Here is a 15,702-nt window from a genome sequence, read left to right as displayed (position 1 = left end):
ATTTATGTTATAGTTATATTCTTAAACTGAACTATTGTTACCAAAATTTGGGGTCCAAGGATCCGAGACTTTCATTCACTCAGATGGGGGGGGCCAAACCCCGACCTTGGGCCCCTCCTCATCCCCCCGGGGCTCGTCTTTTCGTATGTGGTCTTAATTTTTTTGTCTAATACAATATTATTCTTATCTCCTTCATCACACAACTACATTTTTTACATTTTATGCCTTAAAAAAACACGACACGTAACAGTAACACTTTTTTTTCGACAATTTGATAACATACACTTTTTTTGTACAACTTTAGCCTACGCACAGGGTGCTTTCCCATGTAGGCTAATTTCCATTTTGAATATATATTAAAATGTAAAAAATAGTTTACTTAAATTATATAAATTTAAAATTATCCAAATACTATACTTAAAATTAAAAATTTTTTTATTTGAAACGCCACTTAGTAATATAGTAAAAGGGTAATTTACTATTTATCAAATGTAAATAAAGTAATATCTATGTGTATTTTGTTTTTGGAAATAAAAAATGTTTCTATTTCTATTTAATTTTTGGGGGGGGGGGGGGGTGGGGGGGGGGGGGGGTGGGGGGGGGGGGGGGTGGGGGGGGGGGGGGGTGGGGGGGGGGGGGGGTGGGGGGGGGGGGGGGTGGGGTAGCAATACTGAGTTTGATCATGGTGCATTTCACTCCATGCAATTTGGCTGAGCATTAGCAAATATTTTTCCATTGGTGTTATGGATAACCATGATGGCAATGATAAAAAGCAGAATAAATTAAATTTGCACACAAACTGAATCCAACCATTGGAGAGCCCAACATGTGACTTTGATTAATTTAGTAAAAATAAAAAGTGTAAAAAGTAAATTTTAAACTCATTGACAAAATTTAATTTCAGTGTATGTCTTGCGTTGTAGTACCCCTCCTTAGCTCACTGTAACTTTGAACACTGCTATGAAACCTAATTTAATGCCTGTTACATGAAATTTGGTGTGGTGTACTCCAACCTTTTTAACATTATAAAATTAATAATGCATTTTAAGCTCAGTACATATTTTAAAGTATAAACTCAACTTATTTTTTCTTTATTTTTCTGCATGTGTTAGATTATTTCCAATGCCAGATAAACATTTTTCTTTTTGTACGATAACAAGAAGCGACACATGCCTGTAATATTGTACTTACAAGTTTAAACATGAAATATCTAATCTAAATGATTAGTAAATACACATTTGACAATATTTAACTTCACTATGCACAAAATTACAACCAAACTATAATAAGTAAAAATTTTGTATTTTACACCATATCTGGAGTTAAACCGTTCTATTATACCAAAATATACAAAAAATGTGTGTGTTTCCCTTTTTAAGCTAAGTGCATCCAATCACTTTCTTAAGTGTATCCATTTTCTCTCCCTCCTCACGGAGTTTCAAAATGTAGAATTAAGTTATTACTGCAGTGCTATTACAGTACATAAACTACAGTAATAGCTGAAAAACATGCCCAACTTTATTTATTCCTTACAACAATAAATTCTTGCCCTTATCAGTTTATACAATTAGCCTACTTCTAAAGTTTTACAGTCATAACTTTGGAAATAGTTCAAATCACAGTTACTGCCAACTTATATAGATAAAAGAAATAATACAGTATACTCTAATAAATTACTATAAACTAAACATATGAATTTAATGTATACACCAATTTAATCATTTTTAATCAAACAAAACAATGAGTTATGTTATTAATGTTTACTTTACAGAACACAATAACAAAAACTCTATAATGGACAAAACAAAACACATCTTAACATCTAATGTAAAAAATAAATCATCAATTTTAATTTATGTTAGCACAGCTATAAGTATAAATAAAATTCTAATGGCACAGACCTTGAGATCTTATTAACAATTAAACAAGGTAATATAATAAAATAGCATAAAATCCATAAAATAAATAACAATTTTCACAAAATGCTTGGAGGAAAATAATAACCGAATTGCCCTGATTGCACAATCATAAATAATCTACTACTATATTTCATCTAATCTAGGGATAATACATATATGCAGATTTCATATTAAAAACATTTAAACACAGGTACTAATAAGAGAGCTGTGACAGTATGAAAATGTGGACCAATATATATATATATATATATATATATATATATATATATATATATATATATATACAGTAAATACATACTATACATATATACTACATACATACATATATATATATATATATATATATATATATATATATATATATTGGTCTAAATTCTCATACTGTCACAGCTCTCTTACTAGTACCTATGTTGAAATGTTTTTAACATGAAATCTGAATGAAATTTCTTCTAGTTTTTAAATATTATTATGTAAAAGTTTTGAAGACCAATGGACAGGAGGTGTTGGATTCGAGTTAATTTTTTAATTGCAATAACCCATTTTTTATTTAATTAAAAGAAGGATTTTTTTATTGATTTCAAAAATACCACATATTATGTTATACTTGTACTTTTCTTGTGGTTTTCATTATATCATCCATAAAAACCTGTTTTTGCATTGTTGTGTTAAGGAAATTTAACTAATTAATTAATTAGGATCCTACAGAATCCTACAAGAGCACTAATATATTTATATCATGCTTATTATAAGGGCGATTCAAAAAGGACTTTGCAAATTTGAAAATTCGTATAAAATTTATTAAACTAGGTGCAGAGCTGGTTTTGGTGTTGTTTTAAAGGAAAACAGTTCAAGTTTTGACTCGCGTAGTCCGCTAGTACCTAATCGCGCCGCACAAGCGCTAGTGACAGTTACGTTAAACATGGCTGCCTTCAGTGGACCGGAACATGCTAGTTGTGTGTTTTGGTTTGAAGAATCGAAGTCTGCAGCACAGTTCAGCATAATTTTCGTACCAAGTACGCTAAAGATCCTCCTAGTAGGCCTACAATTTATGAGTGGCATAGTTGTTTTGTAGAAACAGGGTGCTCAGTGAAACATAAAAAATCCTCAGGTCGTCCAAGCTCATCTGACAAGTCGTTGAGCAAGTGAGACAATGTTTTGTAAATAGCCCTAAGAAATCGAAATCGACCCGGCGTGCATCTCGTGAGTTGCAAGTACCACATACGACGGTTTGGCGTGTGTTAAGAAAACGTTTGCACTTGAAACCATACCGATATACGCTTTTACAAGCAATTAAAGACACTGATAAGATTGCCTGTAGGAACTTCTGTGTGGATATGTTAAATCGAGTGGATGATGATGAACATTTCTTGGACAACATAATCTTTTCTGACGAGTCCACTTTTCACTTAAGTGGCAAGGTAAACATACATAACTGTAGGATTTGGGGCAGTGAAAATCCACATGAAACATTAATGACCGCTTCCCAGGTCAATGGATTGGCCGTGATGCGCCAATTGCATGGCCCCCCGTTCCACAGACCTGACACCACTAGATTTTTTCTTCTGGGGTTTCATAAAAGATATGGTGTACGTACCTCCTTTGCCGGCCACTCTACCTGAACTTAGATCAAGAATTTACGTGCTGTTTACACCTGAAATGCTAGTGCGAGTCTGGGAAGAAATCAACTACCAATGGGATGTCTGCAGAATAACCAACGGAAGCCACATAGAACATCTTTAGTTTAAGGTAAAAAAACTTGAAGTTTTTTCCTTTAAAATAACACCAAAACCAGCTCTGTACCTTGTTTAATAAAATTTATATGAATTTTCAAAGTTTTAAAGTCCTTTTTGAAACACCCTGTATTATAAATGCAAAAGTGCCTTTGCTTGTTTGTTTCTCTTTTACAAGTAAACTACTCAACTGATTATACTGAAATTTGACATGGACATTCTTATGGTCCCTAGAATGAATATAGGCCTATTCTTACTTTGAAAATCCCTCTGGGCTACACCCCACTGGTCTTTAAAATAGCGAAAAATGCCATCTTGGTCTCTAAAGTTGTGTAATATTAATTGAATGAGCCTCTCAAATGTAATCAACTGTTCCGTGTAAACATTGTTTATTATTTTCGGTTTGTTTAGATTTCTAATGATTGAAGTCAACTAAACCGTGGAAATGGGGTGGTTCCTCTTAGAGCAGCTTCTGAAACAATGTCCCAATGACTACTGAAGAGCAGAAGTATTGGTGTATTTTAGCATACACTTTAATGCTGGGGGAGAATGGTACATTTACTGAAGTGTAGTTAATGGAGTCAAGTCAATAACAAGTAAATGAACAATAAAGAAGATGTACGTGGTTGGCGGAGTTTGAGGATGGACAGCAAGTCTAGATGAGTGAAGTGCCTAGAAAAGGTCGTCCAGCAATGTCTTGGGACGTCTCAGGTTACATTTAGAGTAATTAAAATTAGATTTCAGCGACTAGGTGAGTACTAACCTACCTTATAAAATGTCCTAAAACATAAGGTCAGAAGTTGACTGTAAAGACTCCCTTTGAAGCAGTTAACAAGAACTAAGCTAGATGAAATTTGCTGGCCAGTTCTTTTGAATTAATATACCAATTCCAGCTCTGAATGTTCTACAATGTTTAAAAAAACTTTTACTATAAATTTAAAGACTGATATAAAACCCATCTTAGTTCTCTTTTGACAGAAGTAGGCTTCTCTGATCTGTGATATATATATATATATATATATCACAGATCATGGATATCATATTATCATATATATATGATAACATATATATATATATATATATATATATATATATATATATATATATATTTTCTTGATCAGGAAACAAAACAAAATCAACTATGGAATAAAACATACTAAGAACGATGTAAATTTTAGCGGCCATAATTATAAACTTTCTGACCTATAAACTTTTCTTGATCGTGACAACAAAGCAAAAACTCAACATTGGCGTCGGAAATATAATTCACTCGAACCAGCAGTGGTCATAAACGTGTACTAAATTGTGTGCAAAGCAGCAAGTAACTGCTAGCAGTACAGATACAAGAGACAATGTAGTCTAACTTTTTACTATAAATTTTCTCAGACACATATTTCCTTGATTGGGGGAGAGGCAAAATCAGCATTGGAACAAAAAATACAAAGACCGGAGTAAATTTAAATGACTATAAATATAAACTTTTTAACATATTTTCTTGATCGAAGAAAGAAGTCAAATTCAACATTGGTGTCGGAAATATAATTAACTCAAACCAAAAGTGCTCATGCAGGTGCAAAACATACGAAATTGTGTATTAAGCCATGGTTAAATGCTAGTAAATCATCTTTGTGATTGAATAAAGAAACTCAATATATTGTATAATTTAAACTAAATGATACAATTAATATTAATAAGATAGTGCACGACAATCCATTCCATTTATATATTAATAGCAGTACTTATACTTTGTTAAACATAGAATTTTATGAAGCTTTAAGACTACTGCCTCCAAGTACCAAACTGTTTTATGCAGTTTAAAAAACTTAATATACTTTTTCTTTTTCTACATCTGAGAACCTTTAATTAGGGTTTCATTCCATCAAGGGTTCAAGGTTTTAAAGTCTGACATTTATTAAAATGTTGCCCAATAATGAACTGATGATCGATTTAAAACATTACATGGGATAGAATATAATGTACCCCAGTAACCATACAAGTAATTTTAAAATTATTAAGATTTTAAAATAACCAAGGACAAATATTTGCATACAGTACCATTAATACCAATAAAGTAAACTAAATTGATAATATCAAAAAGTAAAATTTTAATAAAATATACTGTACTAAAGTACATATATTATTTCCATGTTGTAAAGTTACAGGGAACAGATCTTTGCAGTTTGCTAAGTTTGTATGTATCAATCTACAATGCTTATTTGTGTTTTATTCTCTGGCTCAAAGCCAATTTGTTGGCCGGACCACCCCACAGCGGGGAGAACACTCTCTTCTCAAAGTCGAGTAGGTTGTCACTACCCTGCTGTCTTGTGTTGTTTGCTACACACTTAGCGGCTCTGACTACACTAACATCATGTTGAGTGCGCTGCGCCAACCAGTCCAACGCACCACTCAGATCACACACCATTGCATCGCTCAGACCCAGCTGCTCAGCCTCCGCCGCTCGCACCACTCGTGCTGTTGTCACCAAGTCCAGAGCTGTCCGGTACCCCAGTGTCTGTATGGCTGTAGTCAGGCCTCCCCACGCCGGGATAATCCCCATCTTACTGTGCACAAATCCCATAGCTGCATCTTTGTTTGAGAACAAACGGAAGTCACAAGATATTGCCAGTTCTGCTCCTCCTCCGATTGCTAAAAAAATTCAGATATCTACAAACATCAATAGTATTAAAACCTAAAACTAATATTTTTACTTTAGTATAATATTTGATGTTACTTCAAAATTACTGATTTCAATGTTTTTAAGAGTCAGATGTAGGCTACTGACCATCATGATTTTAACTCCACAAGAACAATGTAAAAGATCAAATACTTTTTACGCTTTTATTTTTAATCATAGGGTTATGGAAATACTTCACTTTAAAGATATTACTTACATGTATCCAAACAGTTTCTGATATTTTTACTTTATATTTAGTAATATTAAATATATTTTCACTGTTGTTATTTACATACTCAAAAAGTATAAATTTTACAAGAAAAACTAAAAGGCGTTTGGATCCATATTAACCATATCTTTAAAATATGGTTATAGTATACATTTTACATCATTCTACAACTGAAAATAAGGACACGTTATGTTTGAGAGCAAACATTGTTCTTATGGGATAACATTCAAGGTCGTTTTACCATGGTTGGCTCTAAAAAATGTTTACAAGAACCAACATTAAATGTTCTGAAAACACTACAAAAAAATTATGCTTATTTCTTAAATTTTCTTATGGAATTATACTTTGAAATTAAAACTATGTGAATAAAAAGTAGTATTTACCGTATCCCTCGATGAATGCAACCGACAACATGGGTAAGTGCTGGAGACGAGTTAGTACATTTTGCATGAATGTTGCCATTTTATAGCCACCTTCAGCCGTTCCTGTCTTCTGTGCAAAGTTCAAATCACCTCCTGAGCAAAAGTTATTATCTGCTCCATAAATCAAAATTCCCTTACCAGTCTCCCAACTTTCCAGCTGTTTTATGGCATTTGCCAAGTCCACCATCATTTTTCCTGTAACATTTACAACATACAAGGTACAATAACATATATATTTTGAGTATTATGTGGTAAGTATTTATCTCAGAAATCATGTGAGTCACTATTAAAGTAGATGGCTAGTTACTTTTCATTCTATAGTACTGAAAATAAAATAAAATTTACTTTTTGTTTGTATGTTTTATATTGTATTTGTTATATCTTAATGTTAATTACTTTTCCAATGAATTATTATTATTATTAGTTTATATGTACTATAACACGTATTATTAGTTTAGGTGTATTGTAACATTATAGAAGTTATTGGATATATTTAGAATGTTTTTATAATATTATTAATTTTTAAAACTTTTATTTTCTTGCATAAATTAATGTGCACTGAAATGGAAATTTCTCTTTCGGTGGTTATCAGCTCTTCTCATGATCGCAGCAAACCATTCAGGGTGTTCATGTGAGGGTCTGTTGAACATAATTTTCATACCGTCTCCACAACAGTGCTAAGTTTAAAAAACATCAAATATCCTTACAAGTAGGTGCCCCTACACTTCTATCAGAGGCAAAAATGTTCCATGCATTCAATTGAATTTTATTAAGGACAGTTGAATAACTACTGATGCTAAAACTTCTTAACGATAAGTGATGGGTTACTGCAATTTCAAATGAATGTTCTTGGCACTATTTATGATGATTTGATCACATACAGATAGTTCTGAACATGTAAACCTCCTTGACAAAAAAACTAAATTTAAGCATATCCAAGGACATGATTGGCATACTGACTAAGATGATAACATTTAGAAGAAAATTGTGATGATTCCTTAAAATCCGACAAACAGAGGTATAACTGGGATTTGAAATTGGATTTCTGTCTAAATAGATACAAAAATACTTTTTTTGTAAAATTCACTTAGACCATCTCGAAAAATATCATCAAATTAAAATCATTGTCCAGTTATACACTGGCAAATACCCACTAAGATATAGAAACCATGTCATGTACTAGATTATTCAGAAAAAAATATTTAACTTTGTTGTTTAAATATTGACAAAATATACACTTTACAAAAAAACTGAAAAGCGTTTGGATGCGTATTAATTGCCAGGTTGTGTCGGGATTCTTAGCTCTAATTTCACTCAGTGAAATAAAACATTTCTTTACCTTCTATTATTTATATTTTTAAAACAAGACATCTCCTATAACCCATCTCGCTAGGATTAAGAATAAACTAGTTTTGCAGCCAAACCTATCTCATTCTGGCTCTACATATTGTATTGCATAATAGGCTATAATTAATACGTTGTTTTGGATACTGTGTTGGATAAGTGAAAGTAATAAAGAAAATAAGTAAGTAAGTATGTGATAAAATTCAGGAGACTGAGAAATAGAGCTTTACCATGCTCCCATAAAGTACAAATACAAACACAAATATTCTTATTTTTCACATACGAGTATATCAAGTATTGAAATGGAGTCAGATAGGATAATATACAAGTTAAATAAAAATCTTTAAGTTTGTCAAGTTGTGTCTTCTTTCAATGAACTTGTTAAATGTGTAAAAAGTATTGACCACCCAAGCAGTAAGAGCAGTCTTCAATCTTCTGTTTGTGAGGTATCTCCATTCTTGGAGTAGAAGGTTGTGTACAACTTCATGCTTATGTAGAAGGGCTTTTTTTCATATTAGGAGAGATTATGAACTGGTAGGTGGTAAGTGTATTGTGTCTAATATTGTTTTCATGGAAGTGTTTATTCTGCATCAGCGGTTCATTGTTGTTAACAAGGGATTATGAGTGGTTCATTGCAGTGTTTTAGTTTTTTTGTAGAGATGTTGTCTGCTGCTACAGAAGATTTATGTTTGGGATTTTTAACAATGTATTATGCATTTATATTTAGTTTGTGTATTGAAAATTATACAAAATACGTGGCTGGGGTAGATAGTTTATAGATAGTTTGGGGTTGTTTTTAATTGTTCTTTCAGTGATACTGGTGAATCAGTCATTCATATAGCTTACAATTTTGTGTCATTTTCTGTACAGTCCATAAATTTCAAGTTTTAGTGTTTGTTGCTCAACAATTTTGCCTTTCACCATTTATTATCTTTCACAGAGCTTTCTAGCGGGCAACACCAAGAGGATAATCAATGCAGCTTCAATGTGGTTTGTCTAACTTTTTAAAATTAATGAATATGAAACTGAAAGCATACTATTCTCTCTACAAAATACTGAAATAAAAGACTCCATTTTGAAGCTAGTAAAGCTTTTAGGTCACTTAAGATCATAAGCTTACATGGTATGAACATACAAATAATTTAATTTCTAAGTTTTCGAGAGTTTGTTTTCTATTACGACAAACTTAAGAGCTGTGTTTAGTATTAACTTAATTCAAATTGCATACTTTAGCTTTTTTCATTCCATTTGTTGTATACAAATATATTATGGGGTAACAGAGGTGCAGAAAAAGTGTTCCTATGGCAGAAGAGAGCTATAAGAATTCTGTATTGTTTGGGTTGCAGGATACTTATAAATTATATTTTAATAATAATATTATGCATTTTTATTTTTCAAAAATTAATCAATGAACGAGAGAATTTAGATTATTTTACAAGCTTTAATGACAAACATAATTATTACACAAGCACGCCAATGACTTAGTTCTGCATACAACTACATTGACTAAATGTATTAAGAGTATTAAATATTAAAAAATCAAGCTCTTTAACAAACTTCCTGAAACATAAAGAATATTAGATTTGCAAACTTTTAAAACAAAAATTTCCACATGGCTCACCTCTCTAGTCTTTTACTCAGTAAATTAATTTCTGAATACAGAGGTAGATTATAATGATTAGTAAGTGTACATTGTATTTCATACTTGATTGTAATGTGTTGTAATATTTATTTTGGGTAGGGTACGATAAGCGGACCCGGTTTTTTATATCGAAGAATGTAATCGTCGATACCTAATATTCGCATCTAAAATCCTAGACTATCAATCGATATAAAAGTATTTGTAGTCCGCAACAACAAACATATGTTTTAAATTAAAATGTGAATTTAATTAATATTAACAGTAATTAAACAAATTATTATAACCAAAATTAGGAAAACTGAAGACGACCATATTTGCTCCTCTCACAGTTACATTTGTTTCTTTTCCACAAATTTTACATAATGGGTTTTTCGGTAAGAGTCCTACATGTTGAAGCCACGAAAAACATGTCTTATCATCTTTCAAAGCAATGTTGTGTAGTTTTCTAAAATTGACTTCCATTCTTAATAATCAAATGTTACTGAATGTAAAATTGAAATATTACCTTTAAACGTGTATTGTTTGAAAGTGTTTACAGCTGTTGATATAGATTATTTAAGTTAATTATTCAAAATAATTAATTAGTATCGATTGATTATATCGATGGTTATAATTGAGTAATATCGTTTGCCAATTTCGATATAAAAATCCGGGTCCGCTTATCGTACCCTACCCTTTATTTTTTATATCAGACTTTCTCCATTCTATAACGAAAATTACAATAAAATTGGTTCTGTTTATGAAGCTCCCCCACTCTTTTGTCTAGGTTGGTTAATTTATCAGGACATGAGCTGTGACACAAGAGAGCTGATCAGTTTTTCTGATGGAATTTGTCTTGCTCCTCCACTCTTCTATAAGAGCTGGTCAGATGAAAATAGGTCTAATTGCTTGGTCTTCTTATCCCTCAAATATCTTTTACTTGCAGTGAAACACTAAAATAGTTATATTTTCGAATTTTTTTTCCAGGGCAGGTTTTTCCTTTTTTAGATCTGGAACTGTTTTTAATTTAGTAAGATGAACCTTTGGTGTTTTCTTACTTCGTTATGACCTTCTTGTCCTGGTTTTTCTGCTCTTTTATTAAAAATATACAATTATCTGTTAATATTAACTGTTTATAATTTATATTCAGTACAAAAGTTTTCCAATAGAAACTCTATTTTAAATATAAATTATAAACCTATTTTAGAAACTCTATTTGAAATATAAATTATAAACCTTTAGTATTAAAAAAATAATCATATTTTTAACTTTTCATTTGTACTGAGACACTAAAAATCTAAATTTTTGGAGTGTAACATTTACGAATTTGAGACGAATTCCTATTTATAACAAAGTTGTAACTTTATCCCCATGTTAAAAGCGGAGCCTCAAATGCGCAGCTGGCAGCTAACTACTGAGCCCTCTTAAAAACTTGGCCTTATACAAAAGTCAAGTGTCCAGATTTAAGTGAACTCGGGCTATCTTCACAAAAAAATAAAATTGGAAAAATGAAATGATAGATAAATTACTGTATATCTAAGTTAAATATGAGGAAATAATGTTCTTTGTACCGAATTGTGAAAAAGCAGTTTTTTGTTTTATGTATAAGTTTATATTTGAGAATAAATACACTAACATGCTGTATCTATAATTAATTAAAGTCTCATCACATAAACATGCTAGGAGAGGTTTTGTTTTTGTTGTAGCATTTATTTGTGGAGGGGGGAGTGATCAAATTATAGTAGGGGAAGGAAAAAAGGTATTTTCCCTAGGGCACCAGAACTGCAATCATTTAAAGGTACATTGTATACTTATCAGCAATGTCAACGTCATGTGTAATCTGACTGGCCAGTTTGCTTTTAGTTTTTACTCAAAGATTAATGATGTTGCTATTGAAACCTACTCTGCTGGCCAGAGACATTCATGATTAACTTTACTTTCTGAAATATGCATCTGTTTTATGACGGGTGCTATCTCGAAGGATATTTTTTATTTGTTGCTAGCAGTGAGTGATTTAAAGTGCTGCCCCTCAAATTTTAAGTCAGATCATGAATATGTACCTCATTACATTTTATTTATAACAGGGAAATGAGACCTTAATTACCTGATATAAATTATACTAATTTAGAACTTATAAAGATGGCTTAAAAGGTAAATTCATTAGGCTAATTAATTTCTTTCAAGCAATTAGTATTTACTTGTTTTCTTGTATTTACAAAACAGACAACTCATAATGCCCATAATTCCAATATTAGTGGACAGACAGGAACTCTAGTATTAGTTACTTTTACGAGTTTAAACAAATTTGGGCTTTAATGAAATTAAATTATTTTCTATTCTTGTTTTAAACTAGTTTGTAGACATTTTCCTTTTGAAAAAACATCTAATAGGCTATTGTAAAGAGGCTAAAGAATACATTTACCCATTTTGGTACAATTCATTATTAATACAAAAATAATATATTATTATACAGTATTAAATCCCATAAATAACCTAGTATCAAGCTACAAAGAATAAAATGGATAACACTACTCTTACCTTACCTGTGATAGAATTTTTCTTTTCAGGGTGGTTTAGGAGTAAAGTTGCAATTCCTGATTTTTCATCCATTGTAATATCAACACTTCCTCCAGTATATTCCGATAAATATAAAGCTATATCGTCACAGGAATGGTTTACCCCTTGATAAAAAGAAACACCAAACAAGGAATCAGTTTTAAAACAAATTTTTTAGAGTGCTCAGCATATTGTAATTTGTAAATAATTCTATAAGACCTGGAAATGTGATTTTTTTTAAATTATATTTTTTAAATTACATTAATTTTAAGTATGAAACACAAGTACTGAACTTTAACCCTCCCACAGATCCAATTCCACCATGACTTCCTTCGTGAATTTGTTAGGTTAGGTTGATTGTTATGGTAATGACACACTTAATTTTTCTAATAGGAATCAGCTGTTATGTATAGAGTAGAGAAATGATCAGCTGTATCGACAGCGTATAGGTGGATATGTAAAAGAAACGTATTTTATATTATATGCTATTGCAGTTTATGATATTGCATCCAATGCTAAAAATCTATTCCATTTGAAACGTTCAGTTGTTGAGTTAAATTTGGGAGTATACAATCACCTATACTTTTGTCCTCGGTTTTTATAGGTTTTATAAACGGTTAAGTTTCAAATAACGTTTGTTTATTGTAAATATTCTAATAATGCTTTTCAAATATATGAAAAGTAATTCTCATTCTCTTTCTTCTAATTCAAGCCTTCTGTGTTTAATTATTAACTATTGTTGTTTTATTAGTTGTTTTCTGTATCATAAAAAATACAGGACGTGTGTGTCATGATCATTCCTACACATGTCTGCCTACTCACTCCGCGAACGTGGTTGAAAACGAAGATGAAGACTTTGGCACATCCTAGTGTGATGGGCCTGAATGGCAAGTTGCTGTCATCAGTGAGAAAAAAGAAGCATTGAAGTTAATCAAGAAATCGAGATGAACAATAAGGTCGGGAATTGTATGAAGAACCAGCTAAGTAGACTGTTAGTTAGTGAACCTACTTACTGGCCAACTGACAGGATTAAAATTTTTTGATTATGAAAAGAATTTCCCTAAGAAATCAGTCATTATCCTTTTGTTTAGAGTTTTAGGTACTTTGGTATTATCCGAGGGCCACTATTTTGGAAGAGATTTTCTTACCGGGGACCTAAAAAACTATATTATTAGAAAGAACAGACTTTATTTGACTTACTGTGAAAATTACATGTCATTACGATGATCGTTTCTTGTGGTCTACCTTCCCAATGGAAGCGATTCATTTCTTTTTATATACTACTTATATATAATATTGGATAATTATATTTCATGTATGTATGTACATACAAAGATCTAAGAAGCATATTTCTTTAAATTTATCGTAAAAGTTATATAGTACACGTTTCTTTGATATCTGCATCACAGTAGCCTACTTACTAAGCACCTCGTACATAATATTTGCTCAAATACACAGTTAAAAGTAGATTTTTGCTAAACATTTTAGTTTTCTTATCTGAATATTTGTTTTTGTGCTCAACAGTGGTTGCAGAAAAGGTTGAAATAAGAAGTGTTGGTATTATCAAGCTAGCACTTTGATATCAAGACCAAACGTAAACAAATTGAAAATAGTAGTTAAATTAATTACCTACACACAGGAGCGGCGTTAGGGTAAGGCGCGGTTGGGCGACCGCCCAGGAGCACCGGACGAAAAGGGGCACCGGTAGCCTTTTTTCGTATGTAATTGAATTGCAGTTAGGAGGCGCCGAAGAAATCTCGCCCAGAGCGCTACTAGTGCTAAAACCGGTACTGCCTACACAAATGATTGTGCTGTCATAACATAATGTTTACACAGAACAGTTGACATTAACAGGCTCTCTATATTATAATATAAAAATCTTGTTCTATTTGCCTGATTTTTAGTGCACTTTTACAATACTTTAATCATTGTTTTGCTAGTCGGATTGAAAACGAATCCAATAAAGCAAAGATCTTTATAATCGTTATAGCTATTCTTAAATTATAAATGGTATAACTAACCCGACTATGTTTTATGCATATACTGTAGATTAATTTTAATTCCTTCTGTTAGCGGCCTTCTTCTGTATTCTACTTAACAATATTTAGCAGATATCGAGTATATACATCGAACATCCATTCAAGTGCTGTAGAGTGAGTACGACTATCCCGTCAACTCCTCGTCAAAAGAAACCCGTGAGTCGGACAGTAGGTCCCAGGCCGGGACCGTGGACCCTCTGTCCACACCTTAAGAAGGAGGTAAGAAATGGTTCCGACAGTTTTACGTCGTGGACCTACAGTCCGTTTACCACAACACATACAGTGGTGTTATTAATAGATGTTTCTCTATATTTATTTAGGTGAAATTTCACATGTAATATGAAAAAATGCCATTTAAAGTAGAACTATTTGCTCAAGGATTAATTTAATAGTAATTTGTTTAAACAATAAAAAAATCTAGATAAAAAAATTTGGTGAACATTGCAATTTATGAAATGAAAGAAAGTTTATTTCCGTTACAATTACAATTCTTATTAATATATGAAATGATAATTAACATATGTCCAATAAATAAGTAAAAATATTATACACAACGTTTGGAAATTAGCCTACATGGGCAAGCAGCATGTGCGTAGGCTAGAATCGTATTATTGATAGTATGTTTATAACAAACTAATCTCCAAGGAATGGAACAGTGATATATCTCTTACATCAAAGATACTGTAGTCTCTATTAAATTAAAATGTTCATCACCATCAGTGGAATCCAGCACCAGTCAGCACGGTTTTTTTTCAAGTTTACTGCCAAAGATAGAGAAAAATGTAGTAGGTATTCAGTAATGTCTACTGTAGTAGTTAGTCGAAGGTAAACCATAATCAGGAGCAAACAGTTGGTACAACAAGTGGACATGACCACCCACACTCGGACACCAACAAGGTCTCGGCCTCTTCAAGTCCAACATGCAGTAGACTATTGTTAACTTTATGTTTGAATATTTCAATTGACACAGGTTCGAATAAACTAAAATTGTTACATATAAGTTATTTCTAAATAAGGTCTGAGATATATAAAATAAGTTAGTATTTGAAGATGACTTAATGGTATAACAGAGATACCCACTCTATTAGTGCCTAGTATTATAAGAATGTGACGTTAAAGAGAAAATTTAAGAAAAATGTTTATATATGTTATATTCTGACAAACAAAA

General features: G+C 31.8%; 1 protein-coding gene across 2 annotated transcripts; it reads right to left on the bottom strand.

The window, feature by feature from the left end:
* Window positions 1–5,730: 5,730 nt before the first annotated feature.
* LOC124368957 (ethylmalonyl-CoA decarboxylase-like) lies at window positions 5,731–12,862 on the bottom strand. 2 transcript variants are annotated; one of them, XM_046826543.1, is made up of 3 exons: window positions 12,478–12,862; window positions 6,936–7,169; window positions 5,731–6,295 (listed from the first exon to the last, which is right to left on the bottom strand). In XM_046826543.1, the coding sequence occupies exons 2-3, from the start codon at window positions 7,162–7,164 to the stop codon at window positions 5,862–5,864; spliced, it is 663 nt and encodes a 220-aa protein (XP_046682499.1). In that variant the 5' UTR covers window positions 7,165–7,169; window positions 12,478–12,862; the 3' UTR covers window positions 5,731–5,861. The 2 variants fall into 2 exon arrangements, with proteins under 2 accessions (XP_046682499.1, XP_046682491.1); XM_046826535.1 differs by having other exon boundaries at window positions 12,483–12,860.
* Between the last annotated feature and the right edge of the window lie 2,840 nt (window positions 12,863–15,702).

Source organism: Homalodisca vitripennis, chromosome 1 (assembly GCF_021130785.1).
Source record: "Homalodisca vitripennis isolate AUS2020 chromosome 1, UT_GWSS_2.1, whole genome shotgun sequence".
NCBI lineage: Eukaryota > Metazoa > Arthropoda > Insecta > Hemiptera > Cicadellidae > Homalodisca > Homalodisca vitripennis.
The sequence above is the reverse complement of the archived record's forward strand: the minus strand, read 5'-3'. Positions and strand labels throughout refer to the sequence as shown.